Genomic DNA, 26171 nt, shown 5'->3' on the forward strand with positions numbered 1-26171 from the left:
CTGTGTCGGTATTGCTAACTTGCAAGTTGACGGCCACTGCGCGTGTGCAGCCTTGGCCGCGCACATCCTCGTTTGCGTTCCCGTTGCTCAGGAGAGTCCTGCGCAGGCGCAGTACGAGAAAACCTTGTATAGCGCAGGCCGCTCTCGGCGAGGGAAACACCAACAAGGACACGCAGGTGCAGTGGCCATTGACTTGCGAGAATGAAACTTAGCTCTGTGGGTGACCGGAGGATCGCTCGGGAACAGGGAGGCTGCAGGGGGCTGGCAGAAGCCCCAGGTAAGTGAAGCTCTTTTTTTTTAAAGATATTACAGGTTTCTTTAAGCGTCTCTCCCGGCTTCTTGTTTCCACTTCATTCTATGCTGTATTGATTCTTAACCGGCTCTCTTTGGAGCAATATTTATTCTGTAACTAAAACATTACCTTTTAATAGTAGCACAAGTAGGTCTGTGAGGAATAGGAAATAGGTGTAATCGCTAAAAGAACAGCTCCCAGGTGCATCATATAACAACGCTCTCTATGTTATATGTTATTGCAATTCATTTTTCAAGGAAACCGATAGGAAGAGGAATACAGAGTTTGTCAGATTTATTCTTTTAAAAAATGTCTATTGCTTAGATGTAATAGTTATCTTTTGGCAACAGAAGTGTTTGAGTCTGACGCCTGGAATGAGTTCGCAATCAGGAGTGAGGTTTGAGTCTGACTGTCTGATCTTCATACTCATTAAGGGTCAGCTTTGCCAAAAGAATTAGTCGCAGAGGATCAACATGACACAACCACAATACAATATATAATAACATTTCTATAGCGCTTTTCTCCCATAGGACTCAAAGCGCTTAGGCTCTCTCAGATTCAGTGGTTGGTAGTAGGGTGACGAATTCACACAACAAAAGTTATATTTCTGCAAATGACAAACTGAACAGGTTGGTTTTCAGTTAGGATTTAAACACGTCCAGGGAAGGAGCTGTCCTGATCTGCTGAGGTAAGGAGTTGACAGCATGACAGAAGGCTCTGGGGCAAAAAGTTTCCAAGTGGACTCTGGGCATGACTAGATTATTAGAACCTGTAGCATTTCTTTCATGTATCCAGGGCCCAGATTATTTAGTGATTTAAATGTCAGTAGGCGATCTTGAATAGGACCTACCATTTTATAGGCAGCCAGTGAAGGGAGTGCAGGACTGGCGTTATGTGGCAGTGACGGGTTTGGTTGGTTAACAGTCTGGCAGCAGTATTTTGTATCAGCTCTAGGTGGTAAAATACCTTTTTTGGAAGGCCAGTGTAGAGAGCATTGCAGTAGTCCAGTCGGGATGTGATGAAGGCATTAACTAAGGTTGGTAGATCTTCTGGGAGGATAAGGTGCTTGATTTTTGCGATGTTCTTCAGGAGGAAATGGGATGAGTTCACTACAGCAGAGATGTTAGTTCTGAAGTTTAAATCCCCATCAATTATAATTCCCAGGCTATGCACATGATCAGAGCTGTGTAGATCCGTGCCTCCTATTCTCAGTGGTGAAGACTGCAAGTTATTTTGTTGTCATGCGCTGCCCTCCGATCAAAAGGACTTCAGTTTTTTCTGCATTTAGTTTCAGCCAGTTGTCACTCATCCATTGCTGTAGTTTGCCTAAGCAGGCGTTTATAGTTGGAGTTGGGTCCATCACACCAGGCTTGAAGGAAAGAAATAGTTGGGTGTCATCAGCATAGCAGTGGTATGTTAGGCCATGTTTTTGGATTAGTTTTCCAAGTGGTAACATGTAAATTGTGAAAAGCAGGGGAGAAAGGATTGAGCCCTGGGGCACCCCATACTTAAGTGGTACAGAGGTGGACAGGAAGGGCCCCATAGACACTTTTTGGGTTCTGCCACTCAAGAAGGATTGGAACCACTGAAGAACTATGCCAGGGGTCACCAAACGTTTTGGGTCGAGGGCCGGGTCAACATACATTAAGACTGCTGGGGGGCCGGAGTACACACATGATGATGTACAAGTCTAATTGGACAGCAGTGTCACCTGATGTGGAATTTGATTGGAAACCAGCGAAATTACTGCTTTCTGGCTTCTATGTGGATTGGTGGTGTCAGCACTGCTATTCCATATGCGGACCACCAATATTCAAAGATGTAGCTGGATGCATCTGTAAGTAATACATTTTCTGTGTGGGGTCCAGTAAAAAAGCCTCAGGGGGCCACATTCGGCACGCGGGCCTTAGTTTGAGGACCACTGAACTATGCCATCAATGTCGCAGTACTCCTGTAGCCTGTATATCAAGATGTCATGGTCAACTTTATCAAAGGCTGCAGAAAGGTCTAACAGTATCAGGATGGAGCACGCTCCTCTGTCTCTTGCCAGGTGGTTGCATATATGGATGAGAGCAGTTTCAGTGCTGTGATGTTTCCTGAAGCCAGACTGGAATGTGTCAAAACTGTTGTTTTGTAGGATTTTGGCTTCTAGCTGGAGGTATACAGCTTTTTCAATTAGCTTACCCAGAAAGGGAATGTTAGAGACAGGTCTGTAAACCTCCTTATCTCTCTAACTAAAAATGCCCTTAAATGTTTTTCCATTGTGACATATTTTGAAATATTGCTAAAAATGGCCCATCCTGCCTCTGGACCACAGGTGTTGAACTCAAGTCCTCGAGGGCCAAATCCATACCAGTGTTTAGGACAGACTGATATACCACACATATGAGCAATATAAATTGATTAAGATCAATCTCACCACTGCAGGGTAGTAAACATACTATCAATTCAAAGAAAAAGACCCTCTAATAGTGGAAGTAACTACTAATGAATATATGCCAACACGAATGTATATTCAAAAAAGGTTTTAAAGTTTATTTAAACAACAAGAGAAGAGACACAATACAAACTGTAAAAAAAATCCTCAAAGACTATGGGTAAATAGACCTCCTGGTAAATACATGAAATATTGATTGATACCTTTTGAATATACATTTGTGTTGGCGTATATTCATTAGTAGTTACTTCCACTATTAGAGGGTCTTTTTTTTTTTAATTAATTTTAGGATAGACTGAGACATGGAGAAATGTATTGTGCTTGATGAACCACACCTTTCCCCATCAGTTAATTTGAGCTGTGCTAGAAATGCGTGAGGACCTTGGCCGATGAGGACTGGAGTTCAACATCCCTGCTCTAGATGGAGGTTTGATTTACTGAAAGTAATGAAGACTTCAGAATATCATGCTGCCCTAACTCCTGAATGCAACTTCAAATGCACCTCCATTAATTCACAATCTCCTCAGCAATTCACTTTATTTTGTGGTAGGACCCAGTTGACAATGCAAAATACTATCCACTTCCTAGAAGACGATGTTTTCATAATGAAGTTAACGTTTTCTAGATCAAGTGTGATATTACCACTTTGGGTACCAATTCCTTTGTCTATGAAGTTCTCAACCAAACATTAAGCTATGCATTTCACTGTTTTGTCTTATTGACAGACGTTTTCTCACTGCGTTTCCTGCAGTCTTGCTTGCAAAAGACTATAGCTGAAGTCTCTCATTATCAGAGATCTTCTCCTTAACTAATAGGCCACTGTTGACTCCTCTTCTATTTATAGACTTGGTTGTGTCTCCATTCTGCGTGGCTTAGCCATGTCTATAAACAGAGGAGAAGCCTGTGGTAACCTGTTAAGAGAATCCGAAGCTATAACAACAAAAGTTGTTGAGGTGTAACCTTTGATGACTAACTTTACAAGAATTTTCTGCAAGCTTTTGAAACTAAGTTTCTTCTTTAGGAATGTTTCAGAACGGGTTCAGAACCATGCAAAGTAGTGTCACATACTCAAGCTTAATTACAGTGGAATGCAAAAGTTTGGGCAACCTTGTTAATTGTCATGATTTTTCTGTATAAATCGTTGGTTGTTACGATAAATAATGTCAGTTAAATATATCATATAGGAGACACACAGGAAAATCATAACAATTAACAAGGTTGCTCAAAATTTCGCATCCCACTGTATAATTTTCTGAACAGCAATCTGATATCATGTTACACTCTTCCTGTGACACTACTTTGTACAGTTCTGATCCAGTTCTGAAACATGCCTGAAGAAGAAACAAAGTTTTGAAAGCTTGCAGAAAAATCTTGTACAGTTAGTCATAAAGGAATCACCTGAACAACTTTTGTTGTTATTTCTTCGGATTCTCTCCATAACTAATACTGGACCACACGCAACTAGCAGCCTGTTAGCTCAATGTAAGAACTCTTAAAGTATAGACTTCCTGCAGACACTCTTCAAGCAAGAAGACAGCAAACAACATGGAGGGGAGCCATACTGCATTCAAGGCTGCTGGCAAAGAAGGGGATCCCAAAGGAGAACCCTGAAATGTTTATATTTTATAATCCTTAACCTGTGAGGAGTGATCAGCAGTGGCGGCAGTAGAGTTAGTGTCCATATGGCCCTCCGCACAGTCCCTGCTTCCATAAGGAGCAGTGGCGGCAGCAGAGCTAGTGTCGATATGCCCCCCCCAATCCCCGCGTCAGTAAGGAGCATCGGCAGTGGCGGGGGCCATATGTCCCCCCGCACAGTCCACGCATCCGTAAGGAGCTACAGTACGTATGATTCATTGTTGTATTGAAAAACTTTAAAATAGGATTGCATAGTTTACTGTTCAGTTCAGAAATAAACGGCAAATGCCAAGACTAAAAATATTTCTCTAAAAGCAGTGCTGTCATCAGAAATGAAAGAAGGTAGTTCTATAAAAATAGCATATTATGTATACAAATGTAGTCCATTCATTGTTTTGAAAATAGTAAGCAGCAAAGCAGTCCTGCTGTGCAGGTAGTTAGAGAGTGGCAGATCACTATGGGCTACAACACCTGAAAGATGTTCTTGCTGTAATATGCTGCTAAACTAGCAACTGGTTACAGCAAAGTACAAAGTTTCTGGTGCTCATGCTGGTAAACAATCTGATCAACTCCAAAGATAAAAAAAAAAAAATCGAAAGCCCCAAATAGTGTAGTATATTAGTATAATTGGTATAGTTTTATATAAAATGAAAAGATACAAAGTTAGGTAGGGATGATCAATGAGATGCAAATATTTATAGTTTATGCAAAGTTATGTAAATTGTTATGCAAATATATGCAGCTTAAAAATGGACCAATCAATTTAAACCTGGGTGGGACGTGATTGGTCCATTTTCTAGCTGCATATATTTGCATAAAAATGTACTTAAATTTGCATGAACTCAGAAATATTTGCATATCTAATCGTCCCTACCCCTCAGGCAACCACTGTAATGGCTGGTGGTGAGATTAGACCCAACCCCATTGGGGTTAAAAAAGTGTCTCTCCGTAGAAGTAGCTCAAAAGTGGGGTAACACCCTTCCACCAAGAGTGGACTACAACTAATTGATTATTTTGCTCAATTACAAGAAAATGTATGCGTGCTCTACGCCAAGCTTAACCCTTTCAAGTCTAGCTGTGCAAATCTGGCTAAAATGGCTTATCATGAGACATGCTCATGCAGAAATGCATCTGCTTTCGCATGCCAAACTTTGCAGGGTCAAAAACCAATACCGCGAAGCGGTTGCCCTGCGGGAATTAGTTCATGCTATACAGCACTATCCAGGAGCGCCTCGGGGAGGCTTCCCATTGCCCCCATACAACCGGGGGGGCCGTGGGGCCCCAGGCTCTCTCACTGCCTAGGGACCACAGCAACACCCCGGAGGTGGAGGCTGGGTAGCGCAGACGACCCCCTCAAGCGTGGCCGGCGCCGGGGGGGGCCATCCGCACCCATCTCCCAAAAATTTAAAAACAGGCACTTACCTGAACGTCCATTGCGTTCTGCTGCTGCGCATCGACTCGGGGCACTGCATGGGAAAGGAGTGACGCATGGGTCACCCCGAGCTGTGGGGCTCAGGGCTGGCTCACACACATCACTCCAGAAGGGGGGGGAGGACAGGTACAGACAGCCCACTTATAGAGCAAGCCATCCACCACCTGCCTCCAAAGGACAGAATGCAAATATGCTCAATTACAAGAAAATGTATGCGTGCTCTACGCCAAGCTTAACCCTTTCAAGTCTAGCTGTGCAAATCTGGCTAAAATGGCTTATCATGAGACATGCTCATGCAGAAATGCATCTGCTTTCGCATGCCAAACTTTGCAGGGTCAAAAACCAATACCGCGAAGCGGTTGCCCTGCGGGAATTAGTTCATGCTATACAGCACTATCCAGGAGCGCCTCGGGGAGGCTTCCCATTGCCCCCATACAACCGGGGGGGCCGTGGGGCCCCAGGCTCTCTCACTGCCTAGGGACCACAGCAACACCCCGGAGGTGGAGGCTGGGTAGCGCAGACGACCCCCTCAAGCGTGGCCGGCGCCGGGGGGGGCCATCCGCACCCATCTCCCAAAAATTTAAAAACAGGCACTTACCTGAACGTCCATTGCGTTCTGCTGCTGCGCATCGACTCGGGGCACTGCATGGGAAAGGAGTGACGCATGGGTCACCCCGAGCTGTGGGGCTCAGGGCTGGCTCACACACATCACTCCAGAAGGGGGGGGAGGACAGGTACAGACAGCCCACTTATAGAGCAAGCCATCCACCACCTGCCTCCAAAGGACAGAATGCAAATATGCTCAATTACAAGAAAATGTATGCGTGCTCTACGCCAAGCTTAACCCTTTCAAGTCTAGCTGTGCAAATCTGGCTAAAATGGCTTATCATGAGACATGCTCATGCAGAAATGCATCTGCTTTCGCATGCCAAACTTTGCAGGGTCAAAAACCAATACCGCGAAGCGGTTGCCCTGCGGGAATTAGTTCATGCTATACAGCACTATCCAGGAGCGCCTCGGGGAGGCTTCCCATTGCCCCCATTTTTGGGAGATGGGTGCGGATGGCCCCCCCCGGCGCCGGCCACGCTTGGGGGGGTCGTCTGCGCTACCCAGCCTCCACCTCCGGGGTGTTGCTGTGGTCCCTAGGCAGTGAGAGAGCCTGGGGCCCCACAGCCCCCCCGGTTGTATGGGGGCAATGGGAAGCCTCCCCGAGGCGCTCCTGGATAGTGCTGTATAGCATGAACTAATTCCCGCAGGGCAACCGCTTCGCGGTATTGGTTTTTGACCCTGCAAAGTTTGGCATGCGAAAGCAGATGCATTTCTGCATGAGCATGTCTCATGATAAGCCATTTTAGCCAGATTTGCACAGCTAGACTTGAAAGGGTTAAGCTTGGCGTAGAGCACGCATACATTTTCTTGTAATTGAGCATATTTGCATTCTGTCCTTTGGAGGCAGGTGGTGGATGGCTTGCTCTATAAGTGGGCTGTCTGTGCCTGTCCTCCCCCCCCTTCTGGAGTGATGTGTGTGAGCCAGCCCTGAGCCCCACAGCTCGGGGTGACCCATGCGTCACTCCTTTCCCATGCAGTGCCCCGAGTCGATGCGCAGCAGCAGAACGCAATGGACGTTCAGGTAAGTGCCTGTTTTTAAATTTTTGGGAGATGGGTGCGGATGGCCCCCCCCGGCGCCGGCCACGCTTGGGGGGGTCGTCTGCGCTACCCAGCCTCCACCTCCGGGGTGTTGCTGTGGTCCCTAGGCAGTGAGAGAGCCTGGGGCCCCACAGCCCCCCCGGTTGTATGGGGGCAATGGGAAGCCTCCCCGAGGCGCTCCTGGATAGTGCTGTATAGCATGAACTAATTCCCGCAGGGCAACCGCTTCGCGGTATTGGTTTTTGACCCTGCAAAGTTTGGCATGCGAAAGCAGATGCATTTCTGCATGAGCATGTCTCATGATAAGCCATTTTAGCCAGATTTGCACAGCTAGACTTGAAAGGGTTAAGCTTGGCGTAGAGCACGCATACATTTTCTTGTAATTGAGCATATTTGCATTCTGTCCTTTGGAGGCAGGTGGTGGATGGCTTGCTCTATAAGTGGGCTGTCTGTGCCTGTCCTCCCCCCCCTTCTGGAGTGATGTGTGTGAGCCAGCCCTGAGCCCCACAGCTCGGGGTGACCCATGCGTCACTCCTTTCCCATGCAGTGCCCCGAGTCGATGCGCAGCAGCAGAACGCAATGGACGTTCAGGTAAGTGCCTGTTTTTAAATTTTTGGGAGATGGGTGCGGATGGCCCCCCCCGGCGCCGGCCACGCTTGGGGGGGTCGTCTGCGCTACCCAGCCTCCACCTCCGGGGTGTTGCTGTGGTCCCTAGGCAGTGAGAGAGCCTGGGGCCCCACAGCCCCCCCGGTTGTATGGGGGCAATGGGAAGCCTCCCCGAGGCGCTCCTGGATAGTGCTGTATAGCATGAACTAATTCCCGCAGGGCAACCGCTTCGCGGTATTGGTTTTTGACCCTGCAAAGTTTGGCATGCGAAAGCAGATGCATTTCTGCATGAGCATGTCTCATGATAAGCCATTTTAGCCAGATTTGCACAGCTAGACTTGAAAGGGTTAAGCTTGGCGTAGAGCACGCATACATTTTCTTGTAATTGAGCATATTTGCATTCTGTCCTTTGGAGGCAGGTGGTGGATGGCTTGCTCTATAAGTGGGCTGTCTGTGCCTGTCCTCCCCCCCCTTCTGGAGTGATGTGTGTGAGCCAGCCCTGAGCCCCACAGCTCGGGGTGACCCATGCGTCACTCCTTTCCCATGCAGTGCCCCGAGTCGATGCGCAGCAGCAGAACGCAATGGACGTTCAGGTAAGTGCCTGTTTTTAAATTTTTGGGAGATGGGTGCGGATGGCCCCCCCCGGCGCCGGCCACGCTTGGGGGGGTCGTCTGCGCTACCCAGCCTCCACCTCCGGGGTGTTGCTGTGGTCCCTAGGCAGTGAGAGAGCCTGGGGCCCCACAGCCCCCCCGGTTGTATGGGGGCAATGGGAAGCCTCCCCGAGGCGCTCCTGGATAGTGCTGTATAGCATGAACTAATTCCCGCAGGGCAACCGCTTCGCGGTATTGGTTTTTGACCCTGCAAAGTTTGGCATGCGAAAGCAGATGCATTTCTGCATGAGCATGTCTCATGATAAGCCATTTTAGCCAGATTTGCACAGCTAGACTTGAAAGGGTTAAGCTTGGCGTAGAGCACGCATACATTTTCTTGTAATTGAGCATAATTGATTATTTTAAACAGAGGTGACTCTGTTCAAAAACATCTATTCATCTGATCAACTCCAACAACTGGTGAAAAGTACCGTAATTGCTCTGCCTTAAAGAGACACTGAAGCGAAAAAAAATTATGATATTATGATTTGTATGTGTAGTACAGCTAAGAAATAAAACATTAAGATCAGATACATCAGTCTACTTGTTTCCAGTACAGGAAGAGTTGAGAAACTCCAGTTGTTAACTCTATGCAAACAAGCCATTAAGCTCTCCGACTAAGTTAGTCCTGGAGAGGGCTGTTATCTGACTTTTATTATCTCAACTGTAAGTGAACTGTTTACTTTTTCTCTGCTAGAGGAGAGTTCATTACTTCACAGACTGCTCTGAAAGACTCATTTTGAATGCTGAGTGTTGTGTAATCTGCACATAATATAGAATAATGCAATGTTAGAAAAACACTATATACCTGAAAATAAAAGTATGAGAATATTTTCTTTGCTGCTAATCTTCTAGAAATTATTCATAGTACACAACCAATTCATTATATAATTTTTTTTTTCGCTTCAGTGTCTCTTTAACTAAAAAGGTACCTAAAGTTTATTGTGGCATGATGAGATCAGATCAGGTCCTATGTACACTGGTATCAGCAGGCTTCTAATTGGCATATGTTTAAATTATCAGTGATCGGGCACCAAACAGGGAGTTGGGCTGTTTCACCTGAAGTGGATAGTAGCCAATCGGCTGCTTCATAGAAAATAACAGTTGTATCCAATCGTCAACAATTGGCAGTCCTTTGGGCACTCAGTTGTTGAGATTAGTTTTAGGCACTTGAAAGGGGGATGGGGGGTTCAAGTGGGAATAGGTGCCTGGTAAATGCATACTAAAATATAAGTAATGTAAATTGACCATTTTATTTTTACTAGTGGCACCATCTTATGAGTTGGTTCTTTAACACTTGCTGATGGGATAAATCTATGGACATATTGTTCCAATACTTGCCTGTGTGTCATTTCTATTATTTTTTCAGTGTAAGAGGTAATAAACCATTGCTTTATCTGTGCAGTCAGAGCAGTCATACTGTAGTGGAGGCCCTCCTAAAAACTGACAGAGACCAAAAACAATTGGTGTATCTGTAGAAACTCTAAATAACAGCCAGACGGTGATGAAAAGCTAAAAAAAAAATAGTTTGACATGACTTTTTTTACCTACTATTTCATATGCTGAAAAGTTATTTTTTTTAGATAAGATATAAGAATGAATAAGAAATAAGAAATAAGATGAAAAATTATCTCCTGGGAAAAGCTCAGGAGAAACATTAATTGGATAAGGGTCAGGGACTCTATGGAAAATATTATTTAAGATTAGTCCTACGTATACAATTATTAGTATTATAAATGTATTCTACATCACATTTGCTTTAAAGTAAAGCTGTGATGGTGGAATAAAAATATATTATACTCACCCAGGGCTTTCTCCAGTCCTATGAGCACTGAAGTGTCCCCATCATCCTCCCAAGTGCCTCCGTTCAGCCACAATCAGCTCTAGTAACTGGCTCAGTCACGCCAGTAGCTCTTCTGCCCATGTGCTGCCCCACGCATGTGCAGAAGAGCCAGACTGGCAAGACTTAGTCAGTTACCAGGGCTAATTGCAACCAAACAGAGGCACTTGGGAGGATGGGGAGGGACGCATGGGTGCTCATGGGGCTGGAGGAAGCCCTGGGTGAGTATAAAATCTTTTTATTCAGCCATTACAGGTACACTTTAACCCCCTTGCCGTTCCAATTCTGGCGGCAAAGGGGCAGCGCGGCACTTTTTTTTAATTTTTTTTTTTTAAATCATGTAGCGAGCCCAGGGCTCAGAACGGGATTAAAAGTGCCAAATGAACAAGTCGATATGGCAAAGGGAGGCTCCCTTTGCCATATCGACTTTTTCATTTGGCACTTTTATTGGCCTGATGAAGCGGGCTTGGACCCGCGAAATGCGTTACCTGTGCTAAATAAAAATCTTTTGTCATATACAAGGATTTCGTTATTGAGGTAAGCCACCTCATATTATTATCGTTTTTAAGCTGTTTTTAGATGGTTTTATTTCAACCAGGGCGCCTCTTTACCTTCAATTGTGCATAGCTATACCCCCAAACAATCTGTTTGAGGGGTGGTGACAGACCACCTGAGGATGCCCCACAGTGGACACCTGTCCCTACTTTTTCAAGGAGAGCGACCACATCCAGGTCCCGGCTGGGACTACCCCGAGTGGAGTCGGGTTTATGGTCTCCACCTGCTTCCTACGGTTGGTTGCCCTTGCAACCTCCTTTTGTGAGTAGTAATTTATTGAAATTCCTTTTTTCAATTGCATACTAATATACTACACTATTGGGCTCCCATATTTGTCTCCTATTTTTTTTTTCCTGCAAGGTGCTGAGACACCCCCACTACACTACTCTCCCTTGTGTCACATGACTGCTATGGCAAAGATGGCAGATAAGCTCATTTGAAATCACAGGATGTTAACAATATGCCTGCTTCCATGAATCAGGAAATAGAAATAGTGCAGATTTATTTTACGATTTGCATCAGCTGTAACAAAGAAATGTTTTTTGTTTAACGGTTAATATGCTGTTGCTAAATCTTTTAGAGCAGAGAGGACATTCTGAGTTCAGGTCTGCTTTAGGGTTTTAATAAGCAGGGTGCTGTTTTAGGTTAGGGGGTACAGTATGTTGTAGTGCTGTCCATATAGCTCGCTGTTCAATTTGCTGGGCATTTGATTGAATAGCAGGGAGAGGCGGCAGCGGTTCAAAGACAGGCTGCATCTGAATGACTAGCAGCATAAATGTGCAGAACCTACTTATAGGCAGGATAGACCACTTTAATTCAAAACAGGTGCACCAAAATTAACGTAATGGAAGAAGTTAGCTTTCAAAACAGTTTAAACAGTTTGCATGCAGATTGTTCCGTACTGGACCCTTCCACTGCGATGATTGTCATCCTTCATGGAAAGGACACTGACCTCTAATCACCAAACAGTGTGTGAACCTGGGGACAGCATTTTTTTAAATAACAGGGAAGAATTGGCAGGGCTGTGGCCTGGTTTAAGAGTGCACATTGCCTACACCCCATGCTAACCGCCCGTGTAGACCTTTCTTCAGTGCACTCTAGCCAAATTTGTGTAGTCAAAACACGAGGTTGGCAAGGTCCGGATTGAAAAAGCCATTTTTGGGTTGAATACAAAGACAACCCAAATTCAAACACTAACACTAGTAGGTTATATGCTAACTTTAGAGGGCAAATAGTTACCAGAGGAGTATGCCTTAATTTTAAAGGTTACAAATCAATGTAAGTTTGAGGAAAATCAGTACTTAACAGGGGGAAGAATTTCACTGAATATGACCTGGCACGGAAAAGTATTTTGATGTTTGAGACAAAAACAAATTTAAGAAAGGTGACAACCAGGACCATAACAGCAAAAACTGCAAGGCAGGAGACCAAACAATATAAAAAAAAATTAAATATATGAGCAATTGACAAGGTTCACAAGCAAGTAATACAAAAATATTGTTTATGTAGGGTTACCGTAACTCCCTTCCTCAGGTCAAGTAGCAGTGTCAAAAAATGAAGGCTCTGCTGGCTCAAAGCATTTTTTTTACACTGTTAGTTGACATGAGGAAGAGGGATAATACCGCAAAACATGTAGTCTTCTGTCTATACAGATGTTACTTTTGCATTACATGCATCACCCCTCCTTCAATTTAAACAGTTTTTAAGACTCTTATGCACCAAGTGCACTATAGCAGCGCCTAGTTTTGGCACTCAGTCACAGGTACCCACGTTAGTGGTAGATGTCCATGGAGCACAAAAACCAATAAGACTTGAGATTGGATAGGCTAGTTTTCCCCACATCTTGCACATGGTTAGCAGCCTTATTTTAGAGCTATTCCATCAGCTCTATTTGTGCTAATTTGACATACTACACCATGAGATGCTCTTCGTCTCTTTTTTTCTCAGAGGTTTCTCAAGAATCTCCTTCACCTATAACAACAATAAAGTCATCTCCCTCTTGAGAGTACCGAGAAAAACCTATGCAAGAGTTCTGTAGAAAAAATTCTCAGAGCTAATGTTAAAGGCCCTTCTAGAGAAGCGCTATATTGGGTTTTACATCAAGCAGAAGTGCTCAAGACCAGATTGTGACCTTGTGAGAAGTAGCTGGAAAAGTATCTGAATGCCATAAAGCAAGTACATATTTGTTTTATTGACTTTAGAAAAGCTTTCAACATAATTCAGAGAAGGGAGACTTGTTGAAAGAAGCTTGAGAGAAGTTTTCAAAAGTGTTAACATGAACTGTGAAAATTACCATTTGAAATGAATGCTAGGATTTTACACCAGGTGGTGTAGGACTGGTGGAGGTGTGGGGGGAGGCAATTATGAACCAGGGGAAGTTAAGCTAGGTTTAAGGGTTCCATACATTAATTGTAAGCAGAAGATGATGAATCACTGTAGGGAAACATGGTGACATCTCACACCAAATCTACACAGTACTAAACTCTCTCAGGCAAATTTACCAAAGGATGCCATATGAATACAAGAAAATATTTTATTGTAAAAATATCATAAAGCAAATCTCAAGTGAAAATAAGCCGATATGATTGTATCTATAGACCTATTCCAATGGTCTTTTTGTTTGTTGGTTTTAAAGGTTACAAATCAATGTGTATAATGCTGAGTGTCTCAAGTAAATGAGAACAGGGTTTAATGTTTATTTAGCTCCCATGCAGATTTGCTGTCCAACTACACAGTAGTTTTATGACCTTTAATTGGTTATCAGTGTGTAAATCCTTGAATCCTTTACCCTAAAATTGCCCATCAATCATGATTGCAAAATCTTACCAAATCAATGTAGTAGAAGTGTAAACTGAATGAATATACTTTGAATGGATACTTTAGGGCAGCACGGTGGCGTGGTGGTTAGCTCTCTCGCCTTGCAGCGCTGGGTCCCTGGTTCGTATCCCAGCCAGGGCACTATCTGCAAAGAGTTTGTATGTTCTCTCCGTGTCTGTGTGGGTTTCCTCCGGGCACTCCGGTTTCCTCCCACATTCCAAAAACATACAGATAAGTTAATTGGCTCCCCCTAAAAATTGGCCCTAGACTACAGTACTTACACTACATAATATAGACACATGGCAATGGTAGGGATTAGATTGTGAGCTCCTTTGAGGGACAGTTAGTGACAAAACAATATATATATATACACTGTACAGCGCTGCGTAATATGTTGGCGCTATATAAATACTAAATAATAATAATAATAATAATAGTCCATCATAACACATAGAAATATTAAGACCGGATAACCAAGATTGTATTGTATAATTAATGGGCACCTTTACAGTGTGGAAAACAAGAAAAACAGCCTAGTTCTAAGTATGATTGGGAGTTTGTTTATTCATGTTGATCTCATTATGGCCCATAGCACAAAGCGCATGCAGACTGTACTGGCACTTATACAAGAAATGTAATGGACATTGCGCAAATAGTGCAGTAACGCACTACACGTTATGCTATCTGCACTATTTGCACATCTGTAATGTTGTTTGAGTGAATGCCACTTACATATAGATATCAGCTGCATAGTGTACTGGTAAGGCATTGCCTTTGATGTGGGATTTTAGCCTTTGACCGGGGTCTGAATCCTGGCTCAAGCCAGTACATAAAACAGTAAGGGGTCTTTGGGCAAGTCTCCCTAAAGATCTAGGTTGCCAGTGGAGCGCACATTAAGTAGCTGCAGCTCTGGCACTTTGAGTCCGCCAGGAGAAAAGCATGAAATAAATGTTCTGTGTCGTGACTTAAAATTTATATGCACTTTGTGTGCATGTAACTTTTACAGGCAGTTCTAAATCAGGCCCCTTCCCTTTACCTTGTGGCATGAATGTTATGGCAAGAAACAAGCAAAGCTAGTGGGGTGCAAAGAAAGCATAATGCCTCCCAGCCAGACAAATGAGCCAATAAGAGAGCGAGAAAAGAGAATTCTGAGTGCCCTTACCACTAAGTGGTATGCTGCTGCAAGCTACAGCCATTGCTATAGCTGTTACTGTATATAGTTTAAAAGGCTGCTGCGCTCTCCGGACCTAAAATAAAATTAGACTCCACATAGGGTAATAACGTTCAAAATATTCAAAAAGTTCCACTGGCAATGACACAATTTGTTAACTTCAGTAGAAACCGGTGCATAGACAGAACCTCTGTGCCTGTAATCTCACTCAGTGATCACTCAGTGCAAATCCCCAAGGAAATGTATGCCTAAAGGCTCACCAGAAGCTGCCCACCTCCGCTTGCAGGTGGAGACAACGCTTAGATTAGATGTCAATCAATAACCTACGACCAGTGTTGAAAGTCTTCTTTTTAATCCAATAAAGTTATCAGAACACAGGTGTGACGTCCGGATGGAGGCAGTCCTGTCCATGTAATTTGCGTGAACACTCCGCATTGATCATTGAAATGTTGAAATTCATCTTAAATCACAATTACTTCCTCTTTCAGAATAAGTTTTACATTCAGAGTCGAGGCTGTGCGATGGGAACTAGCTGCGCACCATCCTATGCTAATTTATTTCTTGGGTGGTGGGAGGATACAATGGTCTTCTCAACTGAAATGACAGAATATACGACATCGATATTGTTCTGGGGTCGTTTCATAGACGATATATTCGTTTTGTGGGACGGCCCCAGATCAAAGTTTGTGGAATTTGTACACCGCCTAAACCAGAACGAGATAGGAATGTTCTTTACTTTTGAAATTGAAAAAAATGCACTAAATTTCTTGGACGTCGAGATAAGGAAATCATCAAACGGGAGTTTGGAAACTAAAATCTACCGTAAACCAACATCTACAAATTCTCTACTGTCTTGGGACAGTCACCATCCCATTCCACTGAAAAAGGGGATCCCAAAAGGTCAATATATTCGAGCACGAAGAAATTGCTCTAATGAAACCGATTTTAAAGATGAATGTGTTACCTTAAAAAACAAATTCAAAGAAAGGGGGTACCCAAATGCTGTAATTGATGAAGCTTTCAACCAAGTAAGAGAAATTAAAAGGGAAGACCTCCTTATACCGAGGGAAAGACAGGACAGCACACAGAACAGCAAAATGCGAATTATAAGCACTTTTTCCCAGGATTCAGATGAGATTAAAAAGATTGTAAAGAAACACTGGACTGTCCTGGAACTGGACAATCAATTAAAAGAGATTCTCCCAAATACCCCTATGTTCACCTACAGAAGGGGAAAGAATATTGGTGATCAACTGGTACATTCTTTCTTACCAACATCAAATAAACCAATAAAGAAAACATGGCTTGAGAAGCCGTTAAAAGGCATGTACAAATGTGGGCGTTGTAAGGCGTGTATCAATGTGAAAACATGTAAGGATTTTGTGGCCCCTAAAGATGGGAGATCATATCAGATATTGGATTTCTTTAATTGTGAGACAGAGGGTGTGATATATGGAATTGAATGTCCCTGTCCCCTTTTATATATAGGGGAGACAACAAGACAAGTGAAACAGAGAATCTTGGAACACCTGGGGAATATAAGAAACCCAAAAGATACCCCGGTGTCGAGACACTTTAGAGAAGTACATGGGGGAAATGAAAGGTGTGTTAAATTTTTTGTCCTACAACAATGGAAAATGGGCCCCAGGGGAGGGAATCTGGATCTTAAATTACGACAGTTGGAGGCAAAATGGATCTATCGCTTGGGAACTATGAGCCCTAGGGGATTAAACGAGGGATTTACCTACACCCCCTTTATTTGAACTTTAAATGTTCTGAAGTTTTTGAAATGCGCAACAATGATCAACAAAAGGAAAATATCCTTTACTCACCTGGATTTAATTTAAATGAGTTAAAAGCTAATAAAATCTAAAAATATGCTAGATATACTCACCTTATGAATAACTTTTTATTAACACCCTCCATGAGGAATAAGTAGTATTGGATTAGTAGGTGTGCTCTAATATACATATCATGGCTTTATCAACGGGCTAATTGCCTTTGCTCAATGTAGACCACCCTGAGATCAATATGTTATGATATGTCAATATATATAGCTGGCTAGAATGAGAGATTATAGATGCTTCATTCTTTATCATAGAATACAGTTGCATACTTAGTAGGAGTTGTCATGAATTATGGAGCGGAAAGTTTCACCTGAGAGCAGCTCTGTCATGGAGAATATGTTTGTACCTAACACCCCTATGTGTATTCATAAATATATTCACATTTGAATATCTCTATTGGAGAGTGGATAGATTTAAGCATATGGTGAGCTTTAAATCAGTGAAAGCAAGTAAACTTCCAGGCGTAGAGTTCCATTATGTATAGGGAAATGAACCGTGTGTTGAAATAAGTATTTATGGATATGACATGTAAAGATGTGTCTGAACTGAGATTGGATTGTAAGCCGTTGTCAGGACAACAGGGATGCGCATACTTCACCACGCCTCCTCCCTCCGTATTATTGTAGCGTCCCCGCCTGTTGATATGGCGGCGACGCACGGATACGTATGGGGCTTGTTACTATGGCAATACTGAAGCCTGGGGGAGACCACGCCTCCCTTCCTCTGCAAGCGCCTTCCGCCCAACGATGATGCGGAGACGCACTATGTTTATTGGCAAGGAATGGGAGCTAAGTGACGTTTGATCACATGGTAGCATTTGACCAATGGTGGCACTGTATTGCCAGCGGAGGATACTAGCGGACAAATGAACGGTGAGGGTGATATGACGCTTAACCACATGACTCTATACAACCAATGGGAGATTCCCAATGTAAATCTATGGGAGCTATCGCCGAACACGGAGTTTTGCTTGACAAACGGATTTTTAGGATATCTGCATAGCGTCAGGTGTTTGCGCAGACGGTAAGGCGTACACTGTGACTTTTCTGGACAGTGGGGAACCTGGAAAAGGGCCGTTTGAAAACATATGGAGAAATATGAACAACCAATAAGTGTACTGCCTTGGTGATTGACAATCACTTTGACCAATAGGAGAGAATGGTTTAGATGGGAGGTACTAATTTCTTATAACCGCCCATCTTTAAGGGTATATAAAGGAGGCTAAGATGAAGCCTCATTTGATAGCGGACATTGCTAGAGAGCACAGCTCTCACTTTTTTGTTTTCTTTACTATGTATTTATAGATAGCTGTGTTTATCTTCACTATGCACTTTGCACCCTAAGCACTTTTTCATAGTTAGCCCTGACGACGGCTCTATTTTTAAAGAGCCGAAACATGTCGGTTTTAGGTGGAGGGTCTTTTTATTACTAGAAGTAACATAGCATTGTATTACCTTTAGTGCCTAGTTTTTGGGAGGTGTGAGGAGATCACTACAAATACAGTATATCCCTTACAACTCAACTTAAAAACTCCCAAACTAGGTTTATGTACAAAAGTAACTAAACAATATTATAAATCAATAGCAATGATTTTATTGCAAATGAAATAAAGGTTAAGTTTTATTTTGGTCTCTAAACAGGGTCTAAAATGTGTGTAGTTTAAAAATCAGTTCTGTGTATTCTGTGAAAAATGCGGGTGTTCTGACACCTGGCCCTTCATTGAGACCTATATATTTCAAGGGAAGTCATTTTCTCCTAATATAGGTAGCTTATAACCAATAATCACAGTCCTCCTTGTTCAACATATAGTGAATCCACTCGTGTCCTCTTTAGAAATCAGTGCTTTTTACTCTGTAAAGGTGTGGGTGTTCTGGCACCTGACCTTTTGCTGAGACCATTGTATTCCAAGAGAAGTCATTTCTTCCTAATATAGGTAATTTGCAACTAATATTCACAGTCCTCGTTTGTTTAACATAGAGTGAATTTACTCGTGTCGCCTCCCCCTCCCCATCTTTATATGAGTACAAAGAACTTTCTGGGATAAAGTACCTCTTTTCCTAAATTTCTAAGGGACAACTAAGGATTATATGGTCTCCTAAGTGACTCTTAATCTTTCTGTCTTTATTTATTTATTTTTTTGGATAAGGCCCTTGGTAACGCATATAATTTCAGCATTTTAAAAAGTGTCGGGTATCAATATGTCAGGTTTTTTATCTACTATACCTGACGTTAGCATTTTGATTGCAGAAGCAAGAGAAGTGTTTTCAAGAGGTGAGATTAGTCCTCAACAAAGTCCATCTAATCCTGCCCAGATCTCAGAAGTTGAACAGGCGTTCAAGGATATCTTTAGTATATATAAAGAACATAACAAGAGCTGGTGGGAGGTTTCTAGCTTTAATACATATATTAAGGAAGGAATAACAGTAAGGGGCCTTAGAAACCTTGTAGTACCACATAAACATGAGAAAAATATTGAATTCATGAAAATATGGAATGAACTAAAAACAAAACAAACTTTGGAGTTAATGACATGCCTAAGGGACTTTGAATTAAAAACATTAGAAACTGTAAATAAAAAACTTGAGGAGGCACATAAGGAAGTAATTAAATTTAAGGAACATTCGGAGTTCAAAAAGTTAGAAGAAAAATTACAGAACAAAGTACAAAGTCACAAAGAGGCAATAAAAATTAAAAAACATAGTAAATATAACCGTGACTGGAAGGACTTTAAAGAGGGGAAAGTTTATAATTGGAAGAGGATAACGCCTAAACCTAAACCAACCCCGGACAGTTCAATAACAGTGACAGAAAGTGAAACAGAATCTGAAAGTGAACCTGTAGATAAGAGTGTAAAACCCAAACAGACTTTTTTAGGGAGAGGGAGGAAACCGAAACCTATAGGACAGTCAACACCAAGAAATTTGAGGAATCGCGAGAAATGGGCATACAAGCTAAAACAGAGAAAGGAGGAGGAGTGGTAGAGAATCATGAGGCAACCGATAGAATGAGGATTATTAATCTAACTGATTATACACTCAGTGGAACAGAGTTGGAGGTTTTATCCAAAGGTCTAACATTTGTACCAAGCACAAAATTTGATCTCTTTGAAACAATTAAGGACATCAATCTGTTTGGGAGAAAATTGGCAGTGTATAAATATATGAATTCACCTGCAATGAAAAGTAAATTGGAGGCAGACATGGATACACGCAATATGGAGACTTTAATGTCTCTGTTGGAAGAAAATACTACAGGACAATTTATTGCACAGGCTCCCGAGAGTAATCTAATAAAAAAGAGTACTTTCTGTCCATCCATAAATTCATACCCCTCGATCCAGATCTTTATTGAGGCGGTAGAAAGAGATCTGGAAGATTTAGCTAAAACCAGGAATAAACAAGGTAGATGCAATCTAAATATGGCTGAGCAGCAAGCTTTGGAGACTCTAAGCAGAAATGAGGATTTGGTTTTTAAAAAATCTGACAAAGGAGGAAATATAGTTATAATGAAAAAAGATCAGTACATCAGTATGTGCATGCAGATATTAAATAATAGAGAACATTATGCGAGAATTGAACAGAATCCAACACAAGCATACTATGGTGAATTAGAGTTACTTCTGAATGAGGCCGTAAGAAAAGAAATTTTGACAAAAAATGATCTACAGAATTTATTAACTAAACATCCGACAATAGCCACTTTTTATTCCCTCCCTAAGATACATAAAAGACTGACAGACCCTCCGGGAAGACCAATAATCTCAGGAAACGGTTGCCTCACGGAACAGATTAGTAAATATGTTGATTTCTTTTTAAGGCCATTTGTAACGAGCCTCCCATCATATATTAGAGATACTATGGATTTGCTGAACAGATTGCAGGGTCTAAATGTGTCCGAGGATGTATGGCTAGCCAGCTTGGATGTAGAGTCACTTTATAACAATATCAAACACAATTTGGGCCTGAAGGCTACTAGTTACTTTCTGCAGAGCAGGAGTGTCCATTTGCGTGAACACTCCGCATTGATCATTGAAATGTTGAAATTCATCTTAAATCACAATTACTTCCTCTTTCAGAATAAGTTTTACATTCAGAGTCGAGGCTGTGCGATGGGAACTAGCTGCGCACCATCCTATGCTAATTTATTTCTTGGGTGGTGGGAGGATACAATGGTCTTCTCAACTGAAATGACAGAATATACGACATCGATATTGTTCTGGGGTCGTTTCATAGACGATATATTCGTTTTGTGGGACGGCCCCAGATCAAAGTTTGTGGAATTTGTACACCGCCTAAACCAGAACGAGATAGGAATGTTCTTTACTTTTGAAATTGAAAAAAAATGCACTAAATTTCTTGGACGTCGAGATAAGGAAATCATCAAACGGGAGTTTGGAAACTAAAATCTACCGTAAACCAACATCTACAAATTCTCTACTGTCTTGGGACAGTCACCATCCCATTCCACTGAAAAAGGGGATCCCAAAAGGTCAATATATTCGAGCACGAAGAAATTGCTCTAATGAAACCGATTTTAAAGATGAATGTGTTACCTTAAAAAACAAATTCAAAGAAAGGGGGTACCCAAATGCTGTAATTGATGAAGCTTTCAACCAAGTAAGAGAAATTAAAAGGGAAGACCTCCTTATACCGAGGGAAAGACAGGACAGCACACAGAACAGCAAAATGCGAATTATAAGCACTTTTTCCCAGGATTCAGATGAGATTAAAAAGATTGTAAAGAAACACTGGACTGTCCTGGAACTGGACAATCAATTAAAAGAGATTCTCCCAAATACCCCTATGTTCACCTACAGAAGGGGAAAGAATATTGGTGATCAACTGGTACATTCTTTCTTACCAACATCAAATAAACCAATAAAGAAAACATGGCTTGAGAAGCCGTTAAAAGGCATGTACAAATGTGGGCGTTGTAAGGCGTGTATCAATGTGAAAACATGTAAGGATTTTGTGGCCCCTAAAGATGGGAGATCATATCAGATATTGGATTTCTTTAATTGTGAGACAGAGGGTGTGATATATGGAATTGAATGTCCCTGTCCCCTTTTATATATAGGGGAGACAACAAGACAAGTGAAACAGAGAATCTTGGAACACCTGGGGAATATAAGAAACCCAAAAGATACCCCGGTGTCGAGACACTTTAGAGAAGTACATGGGGGAAATGAAAGGTGTGTTAAATTTTTTGTCCTACAACAATGGAAAATGGGCCCCAGGGGAGGGAATCTGGATCTTAAATTACGACAGTTGGAGGCAAAATGGATCTATCGCTTGGGAACTATGAGCCCGAGGGGATTAAACGAGGGATTTACCTACACCCCCTTTATTTGAACTTTAAATGTTCTGAAGTTTTTGAAATGCGCAACAATGATCAACAAAAGGAAAATATCCTTTACTCACCTGGATTTAATTTAAATGAGTTAAAAGCTAATAAAATCTAAAAATATGCTAGATATACTCACCTTATGAATAACTTTTTATTAACACCCTCCATGAGGAATAAGTAGTATTGGATTAGTAGGTGTGCTCTAATATACATATCATGGCTTTATCAACGGGCTAATTGCCTTTGCTCAATGTAGACCACCCTGAGATCAATATGTTATGATATGTCAATATATATAGCTGGCTAGAATGAGAGATTATAGATGCTTCATTCTTTATCATAGAATACAGTTGCATACTTAGTAGGAGTTGTCATGAATTATGGAGCGGAAAGTTTCACCTGAGAGCAGCTCTGTCATGGAGAATATGTTTGTACCTAACACCCCTATGTGTGTTCATAAATATATTCACATTTGAATATCTCTATTGGAGAGTGGATAGATTTAAGCATATGGTGAGCTTTAAATCAGTGAAAGCAAGTAAACTTCCAGGCGTAGAGTTCCATTATGTATAGGGAAATGAACCGTGTGTTGAAATAAGTATTTATGGATATGACATGTAAAGATGTGTCTGAACTGAGATTGGATTGTAAGCCGTTGTCAGGACAACAGGGATGCGCATACTTCACCACGCCTCCTCCCTCCGTATTATTGTAGCGTCCCCGCCTGTTGATATGGCGGCGACGCACGGATACGTATGGGGCTTGTTACTATGGCAATACTGAAGCCTGGGGGAGACCACGCCTCCCTTCCTCTGCAAGCGCCTTCCGCCCAACGATGATGCGGAGACGCACTATGTTTATTGGCAAGGAATGGGAGCTAAGTGACGTTTGATCACATGGTAGCATTTGACCAATGGTGGCACTGTATTGCCAGCGGAGGATACTAGCGGACAAATGAACGGTGAGGGTGATATGACGCTTAACCACATGACTCTATACAACCAATGGGAGATTCCCAATGTAAATCTATGGGAGCTATCGCCGAACACGGAGTTTTGCTTGACAAACGGATTTTTAGGATATCTGCATAGCGTCAGGTGTTTGCGCAGACGGTAAGGCGTACACTATGACTTTTCTGGACAGTGGGGAACCTGGAAAAGGGCCGTTTGAAAACATATGGAGAAATATGAACAACCAATAAGTGTACTGCCTTGGTGATTGACAATCACTTTGACCAATAGGAGAGAATGGTTTAGATGGGAGGTACTAATTTCTTATAACCGCCCATCTTTAAGGGTATATAAAGGAGGCTAAGATGAAGCCTCATTTGATAGCGGACATTGCTAGAGAGCACAGCTCTCACTTTTTTGTTTTCTTTACTATGTATTTATAGATAGCTGTGTTTATCTTCACTATGCACTTTGCACCCTAAGCACTTTTTCATAGTTAGCCCTGACGACGGCTCTATTTTTAAAGAGCCGAAACATGTCGGTTTTAGGTGGAGGGTCTTTTTATTACTAGAAGTAACATAGCATTGTATTACCTTTAGTGCCTAGTTTTTGGGAGGTGTGAGGAGATCACTACAAATACAGTATATCCCTTACAACTCAACTTAAAAACTCCCAAACTAGGTTTATGTACAAAAGTAACTAAACAATATTATAAATCAATAGCAATGATTTTATTGCAAATGAAATAAAGGTTAAGTTTTATTTTGGTCTCTAAACAGGGTCTAAAATGTGTGTAGTTTAAAAATCAGTTCTGTGTATTCTATTTATTACATGGTGACATTTTTACTGTTGGCGGGTGATGTAGCTGCTGCATGCTTTTTTGGCAGTCGGAAACAGCTGTAAACAGCTATTTCCCACAATGCAGCAAGGTTCCCAGACAGGAAACTGCCAGGAGTACGTACTCAAAGAGTTTCTTGTGGGAGGGGTTTCACCACAATATCAGTCATACAGCGCCCCCTGATGGTCTGTTTGTGAAAAGGAATAGATTTCTTATGTAAAAGGGGGTATCATCTACTGATTGGGATAAAGTTCAATTCTTGGTCGGAGTTTCTCTTTAAACGTGTCTATCACTTTTTTCCCCCTAGTTTCTGAGGACAAAGTGGGTACCTTGGCTTAAACGTGAGCATATACAGTAGTTTGAAATATATTTAAAGACATTCAACTGCAAAATGTTTTGGATAGTGGCTCCAAAATATGTAATATGTATTTTTGTAATGAAGTGGAAGAAAACAAAAGTGTGAGGTGTAAAAATAAAAAGCTGTTGATGCTGACCTCATATTACAAGAAAATACACTAATTGATTATCTGTAGTTATGAACCCTGCCATAATAGCTGGAGTTACAGAAATGTCCCATTTGCACTAATGGTGCACAATTTTGCAGGAAGTACTTAAAATGAACCGGAGGTGAAAGGAATGAGAAAGCTCAGCTCTGCCTGTTTAGTAAGCCAGCGCCAAGCCAGCAAGGAGTTTCTTGGGCAAGTCTCCTTAAAGGGAACCAGAGGCCCCAGAAAGAAGATTTTATACATACCTGGGGCTTCCTCCAGCCCATACGCACGGATCGCTCCCACGCCGCCCTCCTCAGCTTCCTGTATCCGGTGGTACCGGGGCCCGTAGATTCGGCCAGTCAGCGGCAGCACCACGGGGCCTCCCGGCATACCCGTACGCGTGCAGCTGCATACTGCGCAGCCGCACGTATAAGGGTATGGAGGGAGCCCCTGCTCATGCGGACATTTGGCCGCGTCCACCGGAAGTGATGGGACCCGGTACCGGTGATCCAGGAAGCGAAGGATGACGGCGTGGGAGCAATGCAGGCTTATGGGGCTGGAAGAAGCCCCAGGTATGTATAAAATCTTTTTTTCTTTTTAGGATTCCGGCTTCTCTGGTTCCCTTTAACACTGCTACTGCCTACTGAGTGCGCTCTAGTGGCTGCCTCGCAAGCGATTTGAGTCAGACAGGAGAAAGGCGCTATACAAATACTGCAATTATTATTATTAAAGAAAGTCTATATATAGTATAATGAAATACTTCTTTTTACCTGCTATTTATGTTTAGCAATATGAGCAGTTCTGAAATGCCACATTCCCGCTGCAGAACAAGGGCTTTATACCCCCCAAATCCCCGGGGCTAAAGTCAGGGAGTGCTTCCTGGTACAGCTTTGCGTTGTAGCTCTGCCTCTACTGGAGTCAATTTCCACCTCTCTCTGTCACTCTCCATCTTCCACTGAGAGGGGCGGGGAGAGGCGGAGATTTGCGGAGATTGACTCCAGTAGAGGAAGAGCTACAGCGCAAAGCTCTGCCTCCCTGGGCAGCATTTTGCCCCGGGAATTGGGGGGTATACAAGCTCATATTGCTTAACATTAATAGCAGGTAAAGATAAGTCTCTCTTTAATATGCTTGGCACTGTACGTACACATGGCTATCATGTCACATCAGGTATACTTTAAGAAAATCCTTATTTAAGAAAAAAAAAATCACATTTCCCCCATTTATGCAGTGTGGAAATTCATTGAACTAATGAAACCCTAGTCATCCTACGCAGTTTTGCCATCAGTTCCACTTAATTTTAGAGGGTTTTTTTTACATACTGCACAATTATAAGTATGAAAACAGATGTTTAAAGGGCGATACAAGCTCATAAACCTACATAGCACACAGCTTTATGCCTACCAGTCTGACTTTTTTCCTGTTTGAAGAGGCTTTAAAGTAGAAAGAGTTGAGATAGTCTGTAAAAAAAAAAATCATAAAGGTCATTGTTAGTATTGGAGACTGCCTGAGAGTCTTAAAAGTTTTTTTTACAAACATTTTTCCCATGGTGACATTTCTTATATCACATCATCTTTGATGTCACTCAGATGGAGGACTTTGAAAATGAAATCGCAATGGCTC

The 26171-nt window shown here is 42.3% G+C and overlaps 1 protein-coding gene across 4 annotated transcripts in view; it reads right to left on the bottom strand.

Moving 5' to 3' along the window:
• The window catches only part of NRK (Nik related kinase), a 506445-nt gene that overhangs the window by 450308 nt on the left and 29966 nt on the right, over positions 1–26171 (bottom strand). For all 4 annotated transcript variants that reach the window (XM_068251057.1, XM_068251059.1, XM_068251055.1 and 1 more), the window contains exon 2: positions 25953–26008. Coding sequence is in view for 3 of the 4 variants with exons in the window: in XM_068251059.1 (XP_068107160.1) it covers positions 25953–26008 (56 nt within the window). In the remaining variant the exon portion in view is untranslated. The remainder of the gene's footprint in view (positions 1–25952; positions 26009–26171) is intronic.

The sequence above is a fragment of the Hyperolius riggenbachi genome, chromosome 8 (genome assembly GCF_040937935.1).
Source record: "Hyperolius riggenbachi isolate aHypRig1 chromosome 8, aHypRig1.pri, whole genome shotgun sequence".
NCBI lineage: Eukaryota > Metazoa > Chordata > Amphibia > Anura > Hyperoliidae > Hyperolius > Hyperolius riggenbachi.